The sequence below is a fragment of the Anoplopoma fimbria genome, chromosome 10 (assembly GCF_027596085.1).
Source record: "Anoplopoma fimbria isolate UVic2021 breed Golden Eagle Sablefish chromosome 10, Afim_UVic_2022, whole genome shotgun sequence".
Taxonomy (NCBI): domain Eukaryota; kingdom Metazoa; phylum Chordata; class Actinopteri; order Perciformes; family Anoplopomatidae; genus Anoplopoma; species Anoplopoma fimbria.
In genome coordinates, this window is record NC_072458.1 from 19,119,657 (window position 1) to 19,141,574 (window position 21,918).

General features: G+C 40.9%; 1 protein-coding gene across 1 annotated transcript; it reads right to left on the reverse strand.

The window, feature by feature from the left end:
• Positions 1-370: 370 nt before the first annotated feature.
• Positions 371-20,745, reverse strand: kcng2 (potassium voltage-gated channel, subfamily G, member 2). The gene is made up of 3 exons (XM_054606523.1): positions 20,699-20,745; positions 14,780-15,680; positions 371-1,198 (listed from the first exon to the last, which is right to left on the reverse strand). The coding sequence occupies exons 2-3, from the start codon at positions 15,566-15,568 to the stop codon at positions 371-373; spliced, it is 1,617 nt and encodes a 538-aa protein (XP_054462498.1). The 5' UTR covers positions 15,569-15,680; positions 20,699-20,745.
• Positions 20,746-21,918: the final 1,173 nt, after the last annotated feature.

Here is a 21,918-nt window from a genome sequence, read left to right on the forward strand (position 1 = left end):
GGGCTGAAAAACAACTTGTGATGTTCTGGTGTCTGTTTACCCCGACTCATTTCAAGTCTGAATCGCAGTCAGTGAGAATCCTGTCTGTCACTATTTTCCCATTTGACTGGTTGTTTAATCTTTTCTTGAACTAAGTTCTAAGTCAAATTTGTGAGAAAAAAAAAAGACGTCTGCAGCTCCTCTGTAAAACTTATGAAACTCAGAAACTCTCTGGTGCACCAGCGCTTCACACGATCAAAGCAGAGACCTCAATCTCCGGAGAAGAAAATCCCCTCCCTGCCCAAAATTTTGCAGCTTGTCAACTTGGAAGTCCCATTTCTGGCTGCGACGGCCTCCCAGACTGTCACTTGAACAGAGACTGACAGAGCAGCTAAGTTTTAATGGACACTTTAATCTCAGCAGCTCTGCGTGCAGCCATGGACTTCCTCCGCTGTATGGATGAAGCCGCGGCCTCCGTGATGCCGTGGTAGCTGTCCGTCTCCTGAGAGTCCTCGCTGTTCTGGGACTTGGTGCTGTCCTGAGAGTCCGGCTTCTGCCTCAGCGCCCGGATCTGTTCCTCCTTCAGCTCCAAGTAGGAGCGCGAGAATGTGTGAAAGATGGAGGTGACGGGGAAAGCCATGAGGAGGATGCCGCTCAGGATGCTGCTGAGCGCCACCACCTGGCCGGGGATGCTTCTGGGCACCATGTCGCCGTAGCCGACCGTGGTCATGGAGATGACGGCCCACCAGTAGCTACCGGGGATGCTTGTGAACTCCTGCTTGGCGCCCAACTCGCTCTCAGCAAGGAACACCAGCGGGGAGAAAAGTGCCATGGCAACGCAAAGGAAAAGCAGCAACAGGCCGAACTCGCGCGTACACCTCTTCACGGTCAGACCAAGCGTCTGCAAGCCCAAGGAATGGCGAGCAAGCCTCATCACGTAGAAGATCCGTAGAGCTCGCAGGACTCGGAGGACTAACCCCACCTTCTCCAGGTAGTTGTTCCCAGAGCCCGCAGATTTCCCTCCCACCGACAGAGAGTCCACGATGAGGGTGACGTAGTAGGGAAGGATGGCCACCACGTCGATGACGTTTAGAGGCGTTCGCAAGAACATACACTTGCTCTGCGTCTGAATGAAGCGCAGCATGAACTCCAGGGAGAACCAGGCAACGCACACCGTCTCCAGCACGAAGATGTTGTAGCACCTCTGGGAGCACTCACCCTACGGAGGAAAAAAAAAAGCACATAAAGAGACTGACGTTAATTAAGGGTTTTGTTGCATTTCAAAACAGCAAAGAAACCCATCAGTGTGATAAATAGTGCTTCAGATAAGGTGCATAAAGTCAGTGGTTAAGAATCTATTTTCAAAGGCTGCTCTTTGATTCAGGGGTTTGTTATTGACAGAGAATGTTGATGTGTTTGATCCCACAACCAAAAGGTGATGCTGAACAAAACACAAAAGAGAAGGCGCTGAAAGATTCATGAAGTATAGAACAAAAGGCTTTGATTATCTCATTTAGTAAACCCCACTGACTTACACATCAGACCTGACTGATCAAGAGGTGAGAGCTGTAGATGTGCTGACAATGCTAAGAAAGGTAATTAACTGTCTCACTGAAGTTAGTCATTGTGGCTTCTAGAAGCTACCACAGCTGAAATATTCGCTCTTTTTATGAAAATCTATTTTTTCAAGACTGCTGAAATAGGGTTCATGAATATTTTAAAATATAATCATAAGAGATTACTTGGTTATTAAGTCAAAATCATCCCTGGAGGACCCTGAAAAAAAGAGTGTGCTTTTCATTTTTCTGCATTTAATTAAGAGTTATTAATTACAAGAAATATTCTTTGCTTTTGTATCAGTTGTATCAATTATGTTCTGATTTATTACAATATGAGAATATGTGGAGCAATACAGAGGAAAAAAAACTTGAAATGTTATGTAATACTGATAAATAGATATCTCTAAAACATTTTGAATCTTTTCAGATTCAGTTCCCTGTTGTGTTTCGTGGCTCAGATATTCATAACTTTGAGGTTATCCAGACACATATGATGACATTAGCGAGTATTGTAGTGAGGATACAAACATACACTGTGGTTGTAATGATTATCTCCAGGTGGAAATGTGTGCAAGCGTGAACATATAAGCAGCAAACGTTTCCTTTAGTATTTGCTCAGTCAACAGCTCTGCTGCCATGGAGACGTCATTCCAACTGACCGGCCTCAAAGAAAAGAAGTCTCCTCGCTGATTGAGCCGCATGCATTATACAGCATGGTTTTTGCTCTAGAGAGTTCAAACTTGCTAAACCCATTAAGGAATATGTATATCACTGATTGGCACAGCCGGAGTTTTTTTACACAGCAGCAGCAGCAATTAACTGCTATATGGATTTGAGAAGGAAGTAATTGTGATCAAAAGTGGTATTGATCTGCCGACCGATTTATCTGTTATGTTCTCTAGAACTGCGCTGGCAGAGCCTTTACTGAATGCTAAGTCTTAAAATACTAGTTTGAAACAGGTTCTGTCCAACCTCGACAATGAGGATCCGAAAGTGTAATAAAATGCCAATCAGCATTACTTACTAATTTATGAGTATAAATCATCAAACTTGTAGCCACGGTTTATCGCATTGTAAATCAGATAAAACACAAAATCTGCAGTGCAATTTTGAAAGAGAAAACATTTCCATCGAGTACCCAGCAGCACACTGCAGGCAGCCATCACAATGGGATTGTCTAGCTTTACGTCCAAACATCAGCCCTAGTCTTTAGCTGTGAAGTTTATTGTTATTACTTCTAGCTGTGGGAACAGTTTTAGTCATGTCAGTTCGTGTTCCACCTCTTGGTCCAGACTAAAATAGCTCAACAATAATGAGATGAATTACCATCTATTTTGTGCAAACATGCATGTTCCCCAGAGGATGAATCCAGCTGACCTTGGTGGTCCCCAACGCAACCATGACCTTTAACTTTACTACGCACATCGATGAACCCCAGAGGACCAATTGTAATAACAACAGATAATCTTGATCCCCTTAGTTTTCATACAGAGCCGTCATCTGGTCAAAGCTTCTTTTTGTCCAGTACTTCGGTTTATGACCAAATACCAATATAACTCATGCCAGTCCCAGCTGCACTTGGTATTCAGTGCTTAGCAAATGTTTGGATGCTAACACGCTAAAGCTAAACATGAACATCCCAGAATCACAATTGGAAACTTATAAGCATGCTGATGTGAGCATTTAGCCCAAGTAAATCCACAGAGAGCTTTAAGTATTGTCAGATCAAATTTTGTATTTAAATTGCATTTCAATGACTATGTAACAGATTCTACATGATTTCCTGCAAAAGCTGGTAAAAAAAAAAGCTAAATCAGAATAATTTACATCACAATGTTAATGCGTGGGCTACCACAGTAGTAATGATGGATTGTTTACATCCGCCTACAGCTCAGATGAAGTGTAGCTACACTAAAGACATTAGAGTTTAGTTACACAGCCGACTCACTGAGGAGTAAAAGTAGAGCATGAGGACATAAAGAATTTGAATGTTTCTGTTTATCAGAGTCACAACAGAAAGCCTCCATTGGCTGCAGTCCACAGCCAACATTAAAATGAACTACAGGGTGTCAGTTCTCCTCATCAACACAGCATTTAACGAGCATTTAAACTCTTATTTTGAAATATGAAATGATAAAATAACTGTGAGGTTAAAAGCAGAGACTGTCAGCTCCACTTTTGAGTGGATTTTAAGCCGAATTGGACCAAAAATGTAAAAGAAAAAAACATTTTTATATTCTCCCATTTCAGTATGCCAAAAACATTTGGATAGATTATAGAGACAACAGTACTTTGCTGAATATTATCATATTCCTCTCCTTTCATATCGTCAGTGGCATATTTTCTGTTTCACTCTCTAACCCATTATCCGCTTAACGACTGGGTCATCAATCCAACTTTGCGTCCTCATGCAAAGTGTTTTCCTTAATGCCAATTTTTGTATTCGCGGTGACATTTAAGCGCTGCAGGACATGGCAATGTCTGAGCTCTGGAGATACAGCAGAGAAATTGAAATTTGAGCTGGAATCCGCCCTCTAACCACATGCTGTCATTCCACATCCAATATAATAAGAGACTGAAGCCAAGACGAGTAAATGTGCTGCTGTCCAAATCCTCATGGAGCTCATTCTTTTTCACATGCTAACCAGTATGTTTCACACTTCCTCTGTCATTTTGCTCTTCTCAATCCACGAGGGAGTCTGTCTGTTTGTTTTGTTTTTTAAACTGATACTGTCCCTTCCCTTGTATATGACCAGCATATTTGTATTGTTATCTGTCAGAGGCTTTCTGGCTGAGTGCATTTTCCACTCCCTCCTGCCCACCCCGTTCTCCACGCTGAGAAGCCTCTGATGTAGGCAGAAGCACGGAGGATCAAATTAAAAGCACACCATTATCCGTCTGAGCGATCAGGGGGACTCTGACCCTGTCACAGCTGAAGACAAGCATGTAAACCAAACAAAGAGGGAGGCGACAGCCCACCTCTGATCCACGCAGATAAGTTGGAGTGGGTGTGATTCACAAACAAGCAGACTTCAAGTGCCGAGCTGGGTCTGTACTCGACACACCCATGCTTTTAATGGATTTATTTATTCACCTTGCTGGGCTCTTCTGTGTGTACTGAGTGCGTGTGTGTGTGTGTGTGTGTGTGTGTGTGTGTGTGTGTGTGTGTGTGTGTGTGTGTGTGTGTGTGTGTGTGTGTGTGTGTGTGTGTGTGTGTGTGTGTGTGTGTGTGTGTTTGATTGAGTTTCAACGCTTCCCGCTCTCTTCCAGAAACCATCTTAACAAGCTTCTTCAAAAAGAAGGAATCTTATTTCAGAACTAGATTGTGTGTGAATCCTCAAGCTTTTAAGGTCAAGCAAGTGCTATTTTCCGTTACCCACGAGAAGAGATGGCAGATTTATGATTGTATGGATATAAACACTAGTCTAGGTTTCACCTTTCTGCACTGATAGCAAAGAAAACGTGTTTTTAAGCAAAAACAAAAAGCTGTAAGACGTTGTGTGCAGTCATAAATATTGAAACAGCTTGAAACCAGAAACATACAGGTTCAAAAGGGCTCTATTACCAACAGTTGGTGCTGCATATATATGCAAATAGAAACAGACGCCTTGCCTCATTTCTGCTTCCTACGTGCTTTACGAGAAGACACCTAACTCATCCATGTGTAGATTAGAAGCTCATGCTAAAACTTCAGAATACAAGACAGCCGGACACTAGCATTATTGCAAAAGTGCAGCAGTTCAAAACCAAAATACTAAGCTTAAATGGTTAGGTTGTTAACATTTATGCACTTCAACAAGGGTCAGGTGTCTTGCAGTTTTAGACATCTATAGACTTTTTGTGAGAAAGTATACAGCCACTCTATTCCCTTCTGGCAATGTCTTATCTAGTGCATGGGAGACCATTCCTCCGACTTATCCAGAAACACATTTGCCAAACCAGTCAGTTGGTGCTCATCGTCGCAGCCTTCTCTGTTGTAAAACTGAAAAACATGGTTTTGAAACACCAGTTGATTATAGTTCAACTTTGTGTCCAACTTTGTAATGCAAGGACTTATTGGACTCATTGTAGAGAACAAAACCAACTGGCTTCCCTCAGCTTTTCAATGGAAAGCATTTAGGACTGACTACCACACAGTAGATGAGAGACAAAGCAGTGCTTTGGGATAACTGCCAACTATGACAATGTGGAAATACAGATGTTCAGCAAAAATGTTTACCTCTGTCACCATTTTAATTTAGAGTGTCGGCATTTGTTAATTAGCACTGAACACAAAGTACAGCTGAGGCGTTTGTGAATGTCGTTTTGCAGATAATGTTTTTTTATCTGACAAACTGAAATCTTAACCCGATGATGAAACTACATTTTGGGATAAACAAATGTTGTAATTTCATTTCAATGTCTGTCTGGCAGTCCATCCAATATTTGTTGAGATATTTTACTTAGGACAAAATTGGTAAACTAGTCGAAAACCAGGGACAGTAATAGGTTACTATTGGGTGTGACTTTCTTTATTTTAATATAACATCATCGGATATGCAAGGCAATAATTGTGCACAGCTAAAAAGTAACTGCAAAGTATAATAACACCTGGTCGCTCAACTCAACTACATTCACAATGTTTCATTTCCACAGGAAGAACTTATGTCCATCATTTCTGCAGTTTCGGGGGGAATTGGAAAAGTACTAAATATATATTTGTCTATTTATAGCCCAGAAAAAGACTGACGGCCTCACAAAGTGCATGCTGGGATAGGCTTCTACCCCCTCCCCTCCCCCACACAGTTAACGATGTATTCAATAACCATCAGTACTAAAAGTAAGTAACATGCGGCATTTCGCCGTCAGCAGAGAGCCTCATGCCTGTCTACTCCACATCAAAACACTGTCAGTCAAGTATATTTTTCTATCCTCGTCTTAATTCTTCTCCCACAACCTTAAAATTACTTTCATTCAGTGTAAAATCTGTGACATTGAATGCTGGGTTTGTGATTACTTCCTCAGGAAGAGGAAAACAGCAAATCAGGAGAGCAGGATGGTTCAGGGAAACCTGCCTCAGGGAGAAATCTGAGCAGAAAGAAGTCATTTTACACAAATTATAACAAATAAGACTGATGTTCCCGCTAAGTTAATAGCTTAGCGACCTGCTGTGTGTCTAATCATTTCTCAAAAATGACCAAAAAATATCATCTTATTTGTCATTTCCCCCCCACTGTGGTTTGGTGAATTTCCTCCCGTATGTCTGTGTGTGTGTGTGTGTGTGTGTGTGTGTGTGTGTGTGTGTGTGTGTGTGTGTGTGTGTGTGTGTGTGTGTGTGTGTGTGTGTGTGTGTGTGTGTGTGTGTGCTATTCAAGGTGTTGTGTGATTAGGATGCAGAATTATGATTAGCAGGCAAAGCATTCTGCTCAAACCCAGATTCAATAATTACATAAGCATGATTACTTTCTCTGGAACTTTTTAAAGACTCGAATAAAACATTGTCCTTGGCAAGAAGAAGAAGTCTAATCCACTCCACCGCCGTGGAGTCTGATCAAAAAAAAATTTTTTTGTCGCCTGAAAACACTGCTATAACTCACACACACATGGAGCATTGATCTGGTCCAAAGCAGCTTTTTTGCTTGTCAATATGTATTTATTATGGTCGACTCTTTGGGGGGGGCTGCAGAATTGAATGGCCGATGCTTTCTGTTCTTTCCTTCAAAGAAATGTTGTGTTCCTTTCAACCTGCAATCCCCAATCTCTTGCAGCTTTCAGAATACATGCTCTTCATTCTGTAAAATCCAATAACAATCATTTATACAGCTTTTAATGCATTAACTAGCAGTAAATACCTGCTCTGATAATAGACCTGCACTGTGTATTTGCCTTTCTGGGTACATTAAAGCATTGTTCTGTCCGTACGTCTCATAATGGTATAGCTGAATAGCCGACCATCCACTTTAGCCTCCAATATCAGGAACACGGTGTATTGTCACTGTATGCCCATACACTGTTATTTATAACCTGTTCTCTGCTGCTGTGACAACCAAAATTCCCCATGGGGGTCATTATAGTTTCTTATGATCTAACCTAATCTATAATACTATAAATAAGCATGGCTGTTGCTTGACATATGTGTGATTTCAATCTCTCTGGCCCCCTTAAATACACATTTACAATACACAGTACTATAACTGATGGACTGAAGTCAACAGAGACGGAGTGAATGAGTAGAAGAAGTCCGGTTTTAATGTTTTAAATATTGCACAGAAAACATTTAGGAGCTAGGCAAATGGGCTGAAAGTAATGCCATGTATATATATATATATATATATATATATGCATTTGACATGACATGCTGTGTCTCCTGGGACTTTGATTAGATTTTGGCACAACTATTCCATCATATTCCCGGAGCATCATAAGTCAATATTCTTCACAGCCAAACAGCAAAGTGCTTCCTTTGTGGTTACACTGGAAGAAATACTTAAATATATTTTAAATATTGGGTATTACGAGACAATGTTTGTCAGACTACTCTAGCTGTAAATGTTTACTAATGCAAATGCTTCTATGGGAACGGGAAAAGTGTTTTCTAATAAAGTCAATGATGTTCCCTCCTCGTGTGCTGAGAGGCTGTTCAGCTGGTGTACTTGCAGCTCCGCAGGGAAGAGCAATTAGAGCGAGCTCAACTGGAGCATTTTTCTGTTGTAACCAAAGGGTTGGAGAAATACATTACATTATTTAACCTCTTTTACTCTCAGTTTTTTGTAGATTCTCCATTAATCCTGGAACCAAAAGGCAATGCACCGACCTGTCAAGGCATGTGAGGGAACGTTAGAGATATCAACGGCCTGTAGAGGTAAAAGGTTGAGTTAAGCGCTAGCAGCTGTTAAAGCTGTGTCAGAATGGGATTTAGATTTAAACACAGTAGTGGGGTAATGTCATCAAAGAAGTAGTTAGTCTCCAGCCTTATTTTAACAGGCTGATTGCATCCACACTGAACAAATACGTTGACACAATCCTGTTACTAAGTTAATTAACTTTTGGTGAATCCAAATTTTAGACATTCAAAATCTTAAATCTGGTCATACACAAACTTCAAAGGGCTGCTTCAGTCTGCAGGGCTGGAGGGTCATGTTACAGATGGAGTCAGTAGAATACGTTAGGTGGTTTTGAGAGAACGAAAAGAGTAACCAGCGGAAAAGTGCATCATATAACTGTCTCTGGTGTTTTGTGCTGGCCAAATAGAGTGTTCACTTGGCTTGTCTGAGCTTGCGTGCCAGAAATGACGGTGTTAGGATTGGTTGAGAGCCATTGGACTCATCAATACAGTACATTTGTGGTCGAATTTTATTTTCTATATAGCTTAAATGAGTCTTTTGATTCAATGTTAATTAAGAAAAATATTTGTAAAGCTTAATGTACATTTCATTTTTTTTTTTTGGTTTATTTGGTAGTGACAGTGCACATTAATATAACATTTCTGTAAATTTTCTGTGAGCCAAGAAGCTATTTTTCAGCTGTTGATTGCAGCTTTTTGTTTGCCAGGTTTTTGTCATGCTAATTTACTAGTCTTGCTCAGTAAAGTATCATCATATAGGTTTTGCTGGATATCATCGTTTTATATTGTTACAGAACAAGTGTCATATTATGAACTTAAATTGACAATTTGATGTACTGTTCAGTTGGACAGCTTTGACTGAAGCCTATTTTAATTGGCATTGCCTTCTCATTTGCTTCTGCAACTTATTTTACTAATATTAACAGCTTAAAGAACCATTTCCTAATTAATACAATTTCCATACAAATGTGTTGGTACTCATCCTATCTCTGTACATCACCTTTCACATTTTGAAACAGACCGTAGAGAAGGTTTGCTAAAGTCCTAAAGCATGAAACACGGCAATGTTCCCATGGGGATTTACAGTTTATACTTGGAATAAATATCCCTTCTCGAGTCACCAGGAATTATTCACCAAACACTGAATGAGAAACACAAATCATCACCACCATGATGGATCGCACACTTCTCTGAGCACGATCAGCGTTTACGTCTAGCTCACAGTCAGGAGGGATGAGTGACGTTCACCTCCTTTTTTAAGCATTGACTACGACAAAATACTTTCTATTTTTCTACAGCATTGGGACATATTGCTCATCCACCCGTCCACACCCTGTGAGCTAGCTCTGCCTCCCCGTAACCCCGTTGTGATATATGGCTGTGGTGAGGGTGTGCTTTTAAAGTGGCTGGGATTTACATCATAATGGAGTGTATAAGGCTCTGAGGCATGAGCAGAGTCACTGAGAGGTTAAATCCACAGCCAGGGCTTTCGCAGGAGACAAATGGGAACACAGTTTTCAAAGATCCTTCTGAGAACAGAGTAAGCAATTCTGAAGGGAAGGAATCGACAAAACACTTGAGATGTTTATCCCCTATTCATCCAGAGAGTGCAAAGAGTGGACATGAAATGCGTAATGCAATATAGCATCTTCTTTTTTTATTGTGTGTGTGAGAGACAGAGAGAGGTAGAGAAAGGCCTCTTAGCCACCAAATGCTTCTCTAAAAGCCACATTAGATTAGAAAGCCTGGCTAAGTGCTTTTCAGCGCAGGAGGATCCTTAAAAACTTTTTTCTGCCCGAACTGCCTCCTACGGCTCAAGTGACCAAGTGCATAGAGATGGACGCTTCCTGGGTTTATGTTGCATTGCCCTCTTGCTTCATAGTGCAATTTCATTTAGGCTTGATAAACAACCGAGAGCTTCGTAACATGACTTAATTTACTGGCAGATAAAAATGTTTAAATGCTTTGAGTGTCTTACATGAATATGTGTATGTGGAAGGGGCAGTTGTTTGCTGTTGTTTTGCGTTTTAGCATCTTTCAGCTCAGTGTTTTGGTTTTCAGGCCCATAACTTTTTTCGTCTGGCAGCAACCTCCAGAACTGAAAAGTGAAGCCAACGCAGAAATGTTTTCATCTTCTCATTCTCTCTGATGACTTCTTTGATAGCAAAACTAGGTCAGATTGTATGGAAGTCTTCAAGAAAATGACCCTACATCTCTCTTGATTTAGTACCTCAGTAAACAGTCGCTACTAAAGCATTGTCTGGTCTTTGAATTGTCCGTTTTTTCATATTAGAACTTTAACCCTTTCACATTTTGTTTTCAGTTCATAGAAGATCATTTTGGTCAGCTAAAAATGCCTTATTCAGCGTTAAGTCGCTGTTAGCTCCACCCTCTCATGTCACATGTGGCTGCACAAAGACAAGATGGCAGTGGCCTAAGTCGAGGCTCGACGGCAGTCCACAAACCAGTTGGTTGACGTCGCTTGGACTACGTACTCTCTTTTTAAATTCAGTCTTGTTATTTACGTTGTCTCTTAAAACCGACTGCACACTACCTGCTTAGCAACGGGCGACAGACAAAGTTGACAACTAGCTGGTGAACATAGTGGTATATTTATTAGCTAAAGAGACATTTTTCTCTCAGGAGTTGTTGAACACCAAAAACACAGCTAAAACTATAGTGTATATTGGATTAGATTTGCCAAGAGGCCTGGAAAAAGTACTGCAAGTGAGTGCTAATGTTGCTAAAAAATTTAAAACTTGATAATATATGTTCAGTCCAAAGCTTGTTTCCATTCCCCAAACTGCCAATGAAATCAGTTTTTGCCGGTTTAATAAATTAATAATAAATGAATACAATGCGTTTCATTGAAAGTATTAGTATTAGTAGGTTTAATTAGGTTTAGCAGGCAGTGAATGTATGAAGTGCTGCTCCCTTTATACTGCCGAACACTGGAGCAACAACCGAGGTCTCAAAAACATTCGGCAATATTACAAATAAACAATATATTATAATCTAGATATGGGTTATCTGAGGAAATGATCATTTCATTAGTTTCATTACTATAGGGAGGATCTTTGCAGATGTAAATGGCTGGCTATAAATGTTAATGGATATTGGGAAGCTCTGTAATGGGTGGAAGACAAGTGGGCGGACTCCACTGAAAGAGAAGGTGGTAATTAGCAGAAGCAATTCACCAATTTGAGCTGAATGCAAGTGTTGAGCTACTTAAATGCTTTGCCTGACATTCGTGTGAATGAAGACGATGCAGGAAGTAAATCCTACTCGCAGAGCACTAACATACATTTTCAGAGCAAGGCCACATTCGTCTCCTAACATGGTTATAAGGAGAGGAGACACTCCACAGCCTGAATTCTGTCACCTCGGTACAAACATGACTGCTGGGAACAACACAGGGGAATCACAGGGTGCGACCACACTTTTATTTTTCGTCTCAAACCAATGTGAGAAGGTTTGTTTTGTCTTGTTTTGTCTTTTTCTTGGAACAATTATCACCTTGCCAGAAGCACTCTCACAACACTGTTAGAACAAAGTTTTATTTATATGTCTCCTCATATTAACAGATTTTGGCGTTTTGGGGTGGCACTTTGTTTTTATTTACCGTCTCTGGTGTTTATGGCGGTTAAGAATATGCAAAAAAAGTGGCAGATTGTGGTTTTCCTCCCTTCATTGTGTTATTCTAGGTTTTCCAAGAATGACACAGCCACCTCATTATACCCATAAACCCTTGCGTGTTGGGATCTGCCCACTTAGTTTGGGTTCTCACTTCTAATGAACCACCACCACACAATGTTCTCATGGAGGAGGAGTGAGATTCACTTTTTTTCCGGCACCTCTGGGTGGTTAATTGGTGACACAATGACACCTTTTCAGCTTTCCAGAGTGTGACACACATAATCACAACTGTTGCTTTTCTGATTCAAATAATAAAAGCTGCGTACATACATGCGTGTAATGACAGATGACACCTAATTGGACGTAGAATGAAAGCTTTCACCCGCTTTGTTTTCCTGATTGATTTTTCTTTTGAAGCTTACACACTTCGTGCTAACACCCTCCCTACCAGCCTGCTGATGAAGATATATGTTTGACAGAGGGAGAAGCTGCGGGGCTCTTCTTTAATCATACACTGGTCTGCTGATGTCATTCAGGAGGTAAATTAGTGCGATACAAAGGCGCTCCGGAGCCAGATCTCAAAGGCTTTCTGAAGTCTCAGAGGCAAAGGCGGACATTAAAAGGCTCAGGAGGGAGACATCATCGGCTTTAATATGCTTTTTGCTGCTCCACTTGTCACAGGCTGTGACAGCACATGCAGTAAGTGGGTACAAAAGCCTGAGGCGGCAATATTTCTCTTCCATCAAGATGAAAGCTAAATGCAGCAACAAGTGGATTTGCTCCACTCCCACTTTCAGACCTAATTAGAGACTTTAAGTAACGACGATCATCGTTTTATTTAGACATTTCAACCTAATCGGCTCCAGCTTTCACATATTATTGGCCATGTTCTTTTTTTGTTGTATAAATACAGTGCTTGCTTTAATCAGATTCAGATTCTTTGGGGTGAACCAAAGCAAAAGGAAAACCTCAACATCTTTGAAATGACACTTAGTTCTCGTGTCTGTGTGTTAAATACAGAGCTGGAGTCAGGACATTTTTTGCCTGTAAGCAAAAGGATTAAAACACGTGGAAGCTATCGTGTCTCTGACGTTCAAAACACTTTTTTGTGACTTTTCTTCAAAAAAAGAACCTAGCAACAAATGTAGACACTTTCACAGCCGATATGAGCTCTCTTGAAGAGGACAACCAGAAACGTAAATGTGCACATTATCGTTAATCCCCATTGTTTGCCTGTGGAACTCTTTCTCCTTTTTTTTTTTCTAAATTATGGAATTTGACCCTGTTTTAGGTTTCAACTGATTATATATCTTATTTACTATTACTTATTTTTTTGTTATTCAAGTATTCTTTAGCCTGATTAAAAAAATCATGAGATTGATACTGGAATATCAAGATAAATACTGGATGATAGCAGCTTGAATATCAACAACAGCAAATTACAAAATGCTAAGAGTCAGTTGAGTTAGATTCACTTAACTTGAAGTTTATTTTTTTAAGGTTAATCTTTTAAAGATATGTAAATCGCTGCCTAACGATGTGTATGCAAATTAGCGCACATCTGTGGCTACTCTCCATTGACAGTTGTTGACTGTCTCTAAACAGTTACAGCTGTTGTTTGCCAAGAAATAGTTCTTGCAAAAAACTCCTCCAAAACCACAATTAGGTTCTATTTAGTATCTGACCATGAGAACTGAACACATACTGAAGTACAACTAGTAAGGAGTTATCTGCTTTCTTTTCTTGTTCATGATAAAATGTCTGCAGAATCTTTGGACTGTAACATCAATGATGCTTTCTTAAATTCCATGGAACGTCTACATAACAGTTAAAATGCATCTGCATCTATGAAGCTTCAAAGTGAACACAACAAATCAATTAATTTCCATTCACAGCTCCCAATTTGTTTCCTGGTCAGCTGGTCTAGATATGGTTTGGGTAAACAAGCCTTTAACTGTATGGATTAAGACTGCAGTGCTATCATTTGCATAATCATCATGTTATATAACAATAATGAGCCTATTTCACATTCATTTCATCTTATTTCATATTCATTTTTGGAAGCAGGTCGAGGAAAATCTACTAAACGGGCAGAATATCTGTGGGATTTTGCAAACACAGAACTGAAAACCCAAACCAGTAAAGACTATTAATTTATAAATATGTGCATATATATATATATTTAGCCGTTTTCCTCTTCATGTTTTGTATACAATGTCAATTACAGCATGCATTTGGGAGAACTTGGATCTTGTGTTGCTATGAAGGCATTTATGCTGCAGGAACAGTGAGGGGAGCAACGCAAAAATCTGGTATTAGAGAGAAAGCCTCTGTGTCCCTGAGCCTTCGCCTCTGTCTCTGTCACAATGATTTACAAAAAAAAGAAAGCCCAGGAAGACTCTGTATGTGGGCTGCAGCATCCCCATAATCTCAATTCTACTGTAGCAACTGTGAAGCACTCACATCCCTAAGGCTGTGAGAACAAAAAGGAATCCTCAGTGCGAGGTCTTTAAGTTTATAGTTAAGATCCAGTCTTTACTTCAAAATTCAAAATTGCCTCACTTTTAAATGGTAGCTAAATGATTTGGATGCTGAGTGCTGCACCTTTTGCCAAGTGAAATTATTCCAAATCCAATAATTGTCAGGACAGAAACGAAATATGGGGAGCAAGATATGAGTTTGGACTTTTTGGGGTAATTTAAAAATGAGTTTATGAGTAAGAAGGGCAACGGAAAAAGTAATTACAGAAGTTAATTATTGAAGAGACTGAGAGTGAACTCACCCTCTCCTCCTCCTCTCTGAGGTCCGGCATGGTGCTGACACACAGCGTCACCGTGGTGATGGCTACAAATATCACCGACAGACAGGCGAAGATCTTCCCCGGTAGGCCCGATTGGGGGTTCTCCACCATGTCCCTCAGTCTCCGCATGCAGCCCCCCGAGTGGGCCTCTTCCGGGGGCCCTGCTCCGGGAGGCTGCTGGCTGTCCTCGCAGGACTGCGGCGAGGTGAGCTCGGCCTCCTCCTCCTCCAACCTCTGCAGCTCCTTGTACTCCTCCTGCCTGAGCCGAAGCTTCCTGAGGCAGCACCAGTCCAGGTTGATCTCCTCCACCCCCCAGTACAGCAGCTCCTCCTGGAAGGACAGAGCGCACATCTCCCTGAGCAGCCGCAGCTTCCCCGCCGCTAAGAAGGAGACGATGGTGCGGAAGGCCGACGGGCTTCGGTCGAAGAAGTACTCGTTGCGGCTGCCGTCGTAGTCGTCGCACAGGTCCATGATCTCGTCCTCGTTGCTGCAGCTGCGTAGCTTGCCCAGTCTGGTCAGGGGGAACTCCTCCAGCGTGGACCAGGGGATGCGGTACTTGATCCCTCCAACGTTGATGATGGCCGACCCGTCCGAGAGGCCGATCTCGTCTCCATCCTGTTGGCGTGACTGAGGCTGGAGCAGGAGCTGGGCTCGCTTGTAGAACAAACCCTTGTTGGTTTTGACCTTGTGCGGGTTCTCCACCTGCTTGAAGTGGAAGGGGGTGAACTGGTGCTCAGTGCTACCAGCCAGGAAGGCCACCTCCTGGTACATCACTGTCACTTTGCCGGGGGACCCTGTCCTGCACAATGAGATGGGACGGGGGCTTCACAGGGTACGTGAGGTGACTGGGAGCTTGTCACCCATTCAGCAACACAGCATGTCTCTGTAGGACACAAAAGACGAGTCGACAATTAGTGTCTTTACACTCTTTCTTGGGATAGCAGGGCTTAACTCTATCTTTTCGGTATATCTATCTCTTTATCTCAAGCAAACCTTCAAGACAAGTCTGTCTATGAATGGTCTAAGGGCGTCAGTATACCTCAAACAAAATACTTGTTGGACGGTGAACAATCTCTGAAACCCCTTACCCACAACACCTTTCTGACGTCAAAACTGGGACGGTCCAAAAGTGTGAATCATTGTCCACATTTGTGTGCTTTTTGTGTTTTTGCCTCTCTTTTTAGGCCTCTCCTTCATTTTGCTGTGCCACTTTGAAGGGTGTAATCAGACCTGTAAACACTCAAGATGTTGTCCTACAACACGTACAAACTACTTTGAGCATAGAATCATATCTTCAGGATATGAGAGGAAACCCAGTCCAACACATTCAGAACATGTAGGCTTCCCACAGGAAAAATATATTAGTAAACTCTATGAAAGTAATCAAAAGACTGCTAACATCATTGCTTTCCACTACCTTTCTTGTTGGACTGTAACCAGAACACAGAAATAATGTTGCAGACAACCCAACAAGTCAAAACACTCTTCTCTGGACTCTGATCGCAATGAAAGATCAAACAGAAGTAATTTGGTGTCAAGTTGCAGACGGAAGCGAATGCTGAGAAATTAATAATGTTGTTTTTCTATTTACTGCAACACCAGGCTCTGAATATAAGACAATTTAGAGTTCTGTGTAACAAACTGTGGTTAATAAACAAAACAATTTAGACTTTCACACAGCACAATGAGAGAGATATGGACTAAAAGGAAAGTATCCCCACTGACTTGAGGGAATTTGACGTGCAGAAATGCTTACTTATTCCCAGGTTTTAGGACTAACTAATGCATGCTCTCTATAGAATTCCATTAAAAAGTCATAGTTTAGTATGCCGTTAAATATTCATAAAAAGTCGTAGTATTGTACGCAGAAAAAATTTCAATCAAAAAAGCTGATGATCAAGCAAAAAAGGCCACTTTTACACGCTTTTGACTCCATCAAGACGGTGATTTTGCCGAATCAGACCAGTCTCATTCTGATCAAACTGTACCATTTCTCTGTGTATTGACTCTTTTAAAATCTTCTGAAAAAACGTTTTATTTAGATGCAATACCACATTTCAGAAGCCATGGTGTCTTAAGAGGCTTTATATTCAATAAAGGGATCTGAACACAGGCTGCAGTATGAGCAACAGGCCAGCGATCCTTTACTCACTAAGGATGACTTTACTGGGCCCGAGGCGGTGGATATGATTCACCGAGGACGGGCACATCATCACAACAAATTAGGAGTGGGACCCCTCTAGCTATCCTCTGAGTTTGCTCCTGTGTTGTGAGGCCAATCATTTCTGCAACAGGCCGCTTTCTCCGAGGGGGTGGGGGGTCGGAGAGCTGCACCTCTACAGCGACTCAGCAAAGTGCTTCAGACAGGAGCGGTTTATTGAGCATGACACTGCACCCAGGGGTGGCTTCAAGGAGCACGAAAAGAAAGTTATATAGGAGGAGCTCCACGGAGAGGCGAAATGTCAGACAAGGCTTATTGAATCATGGGAATTTAATATTTATAAATGCAAGATTAAGGTCATTTTTCAAAGTTTATTCAGTTTAGTTTTTTTAGTCTTTGTTGTTTTTTCATTTTCTCATTGCGAGTTAGACATGAAGATCTAAACTCCAGCCAGTAGATGGTTAACTTAGCTTAGCAAAACAACAGCAAATATTTAGAGGAATGTGTAAATGTACAATAGTTTGGGGGGTGGAGAACAGTTATGTATTCTTGGACTGTTTGTGAAGGAACAAAGACCGACAAGTGTAAAAATAATACTATGTTCTACTTGAAGGTTAGGAAAGGTTGTTTTTGTTTTGGTTATCACTTTACTGAGGACATGAGCTGTGAGAAGTTCAACCACAGCGTTATTTGTCCTTCTCAGACTATTTCATTTGATGGATTTCAAGCAGTGGAAGTGACCAGTATTTCTCAAGAAAAAGGCATTTTGTACCCCTTTTCTAATCTTGTAAGTCTTAAGAGCAGCATGTGTCTTTAATATAATGTCAGCAAATCAGTGAAAATCAATGTTTTATTTTATTTAATCAACCAGGCCACTAATGCAACACTTTACTTGGGAATTGAGTGAAATGTTGCTTCCATTTCAAGTACTTTACATCCTTCTCATCCTCATTAGGCGGGTTGAGTGAAACATATTAGGTTCTGTTTACTTTCAGCCTCTACACAAATGATTTTTTTCCAGAAACCTATGACCCTGGATGCCTCTGTGCTGGTGTTTCAGACAATAAAAAAAATTGGAAAAAGTAAAAAAAACATTACCTCCACAATGATTATATGATATACTTTCAAGGTGGATTCATCTCTTTCCTTTAATCAGGAATAGTATGTGTAAAAAGGTGGGGTACTTTTGAACTCTGCTTTGTTCTTTCACCACCAGCTGCTCATGCGAATATCATTTAAATGTCTCTTTGCATAAATCTGCAACTCATGCATCACTGACACATTTGCCTTCCCACATCCGCTCAGTCTTCATCCTTGTAAAAAAGGCCTGAAGCAGAAGTCTGATTGTGGGACACACAGATTCTTGAACGACACTAAACTATAACCTGACCTGCTCCTAAATCAGACTGATTGGTCGCCCTCAGAGCGTCTTTTTCTCTTTGCTCAAAAGCATGAGGTCAATTAAGTTCCTTGCTAGAAGGAGCAGCGCAGCAATCAGCCGAGAGAAAGCAATTTCACAATCTAGAATGATGCAAAACGTCTCTCTCGAACTGCAATAATCATGGAGAGAGTACTTCTCACAACATAATCACATGCGTAAGAGTCTGAGGGGCAGAGATGAAGTGCACCTTTTAGATTCTGAGTCACAGGATGTGATGGCTTTGTTGACCAGCTGGGGTTTGTGTCATGAATGAGATGCTTTATTATAGATTCAGCTCACTTTGTTCATCATAAGAAATGGCAAAACATCATGAATCATGAAAGGGCTAAAAGGGTTGATCCAAGCAGACAAGCCTTTTTATACCACAAAGTCCATATATTTACTTAATGAAAAAGCATTAAAAGCTTAAAAAATGGCCTTTAACTCATAAAGGCACAGTTTTCCATAAAATCAAAAATACATAATTTTCGTCGTGCTATTTATCAATGTAGCTTGTTTTGATGTGAGTTGCCTAGTTGTAAAGATATCGGTCGTAGAGATGTTTGCCTTCTCTCAAATATATTACAACTAGATGTCACTCGGCTTGTGGTGCTCAAAGCGCTGAGAAAAATACATCTTTTTCCAGAAATCCTGACCCAGTTACAGTTTCACATAGGAACTATGGTTGAAAGAAAATAGTTCCTACATAAAACTACAGACAGAATGCAGACATCTCTACAGCTGATATCTTCAAAACTAGGCAAAACAATCGGTCATTTTTAAACTTGTTTTTGTTGAATTTGTCTTCTGATTTAAAATGAGCTGTCCTCTGAGTTGTGTGGAGTTCCTTAAATGTAATTGGTTCCTATGGTGCTGAGGAACCACTAGCTGCCTTTCCCAGTTTTTCTGGGTAAAGTTGTCCCTCTCACTTTTCCGTCGGCCCGTCCAACATGCCATATCTGCCTCCACAACTGCTGGAGACTTCAGACCATAACTGCCCAGCCTCTCCCACTTTGCATACTGCTGTTCAGAACTTCCAGAAGTACCGTGACAATCTCTAATTGAAAAAATAAAAACCTGCATTTGGAGCCTGACAGTCAGCTGATTGAAGGAGCTGGATTTAACAAAGTGAGAGACAGGGAGGAGGAGATAATGGGCTGAATAAATTACTGGAAGGGAAAAAGATCTATTTGATGGTGAGCCTGAACGCGGAGAGAATGTGATGTTTGTGTGGAAGCACAGTTATTAAGGCAGAGAGTATAGAGATCACAGCAAATACAACAAAAAAACAACATGAAGAATCTGCACACTCTCTCCTCTTTCCTCTATTTTACATTATGTGCCTTTGCGAAAACATGAAGTGCAGCGGAGTCTTTCTATCTTGAGTTATCGTGAAGGTTCCACATCAGCTCACCTTCAGCTACAGAGAGCAGGAGGGCTGATGAGAGAAATGAGCCGCTGAAGTGTTTTGGTCACTGAGCGAAAAGAATGACATCAACAAAAACACAGTGATACAGAACAGACTGCCACCTTCTACGTAACCTGTTCTCATTAGTTTGTCCTCTTTTGTTTCGAGGGCCCACCGGTGCAGAGCTTTGGCCCCGATTTACTGCGAAGGAGAGCATTCGTCTCCACATATCAACAGGTTAATGATCCCGGCACCAGAGGACAATATATGGACAATCCATACACGAAAGAGAGAGAGGGAGATTTATCTAAGAAACACTATTTCAAAGCCTCTCATCTACTTCATTTAAAACTCCTTTAACTTAACTGCTGACAGGTAAATCCAGTTATCCATGGACAATGCTCTGTAAAGGTACGTTTTGTTTGATGGTAGGACGCAGCGCAGAGACTTCTCCCTTTACAAATATGATCAAATTTAAAGAAGAGCAGTGTTGGGAGTCAAACGTATACATGTGATGACAGGAGCTCATTTATTATGTGAGGAGAGATCCATTTAAATGAATAGGAAAAGTGTAATAATATACTAGGAGGAGTCCCTTCAAGAACATCATATAATTATTATAGTAATTAATAAATAAAAAAGTACCACAAGGACATTATGGAAGCAATATTTAAGAACAATACGCCTCTGCAGACCCTTCACAACCCACATGAGGGAAACCATTCGGATATTACAAAAACATGGAAGAAGTTTGTCACATGCACTAAAACAGACTGCTTTTGTAATAAAAGACATGTGTGATCAACATCTGATAAGTGAAGTGTTTTCTTTTTTTACATTTTACAATTCTGACCCATATGAGGTGTTATTAAAGCATGATGAGGATAAATAAATCAGAGTTCCCAGACTTACCCAGTGTGCAGATGAGCTTGTGTCCATGTGTTTCAGCTGGCTCGCCCGTCCAGAGCCCTTAATGTGCAGCATGCCTCCAAGTTCTCCACGCAGATGGTCTGGGACATTGTAGTACAGTACAAATCACACTGTTTCTTAAAGTCTCCCTGTTAAAAACGTCCAGAATAAAACCGCACAGCCCCGAAACACCGAGCCGGTCCATGGGAGGAGACGCGTTACTCCACACCGACAAGCATCTCCATCAGAGACGACGTGGCAGATGTTGCAGACCAGTGTGTGTGTGTGTGTGTGTGTGTGTGTGTGTGTGTGTGTGTGTGTGTGTGTGTGTGTGTGTGTGTGTGTGTGTGTGTGTGTGTGTGTGTGTGTGTGTGTGTGTGTGTGTGTGTGTGTGTGGAGCTGGTGATGGCCACAGACTGCTCAGATGCGCGCTCCTCAGTGCGCTGCGCTCTTCTGCCAAAACTGAGTCTCCGGGATCAGTCCAACCAGACAGGGGGGTGTTTGTTATGTATTTCATCTCACTGTTATGGAAGAAGCATTCTGATTATTTATTCTCTCCTTGTGAATCTGTATCTTCATTTTATTCCTCACATGGCACCAACAAATTATATCTTAACACACAGTACCAGTCAAAAGTTTGGACACACCTTCTCATTCAGTTTTTCTTTATTTTTGATTTTTTTTCTACATTGTAGATTAATATTGAAGACATCCAATGAGAAGGTGTGTCCAAACTTTTGACTGGTACTGTAGATACACCCAAAACCAATGCAACAGCTCTACCTTTATCTATTTACTTATTGTGCTTGATTCCAGTTTTGATCTACTTTACTAGATTATTTCAATCATACCATGCTTTACACTTGTATATCACAAATCAGAGGAAAATGTTGTACTTTTTACTCCACTACATTTGTCTGACAGCTCAGAATCACCCCATTGTCCAAGTATGTGATTAAAATCAAGGATATGACCACTTTTTTTTCCCCACACCTCTCTTAATATACTTACACAGAAATAGAAATAACAGCTAAGGACAAGGACAACAAAGGATAAGGATAGACAGGACTTATTTGTACACTAGTAGTGACAAAATGGTGTGTATATATACATATACATATACAGTATCAGTCAAAAGTTTGGACACACCTTCTCATTCAATGGTTTTTCTTTCTTTCTTTTTTAATTTTTTTCTACATTGTAGATTAATATTGAAGACATCC

Coding starts and splice junctions, on each gene's coding strand:
- kcng2 (XM_054606523.1), bottom strand. CDS start 15,568: ATGTACCAGGAGGTGGCCTTCCTGGCTGGTAGCACTGAGCACCAGTTC. Junction 1,199..14,779: donor TCAGAGAGGAGGAGGAGAGG/GTGAGTTCACTC, acceptor TTTCCTCCGTAG/GGTGAGTGCTCCCAGAGGTG.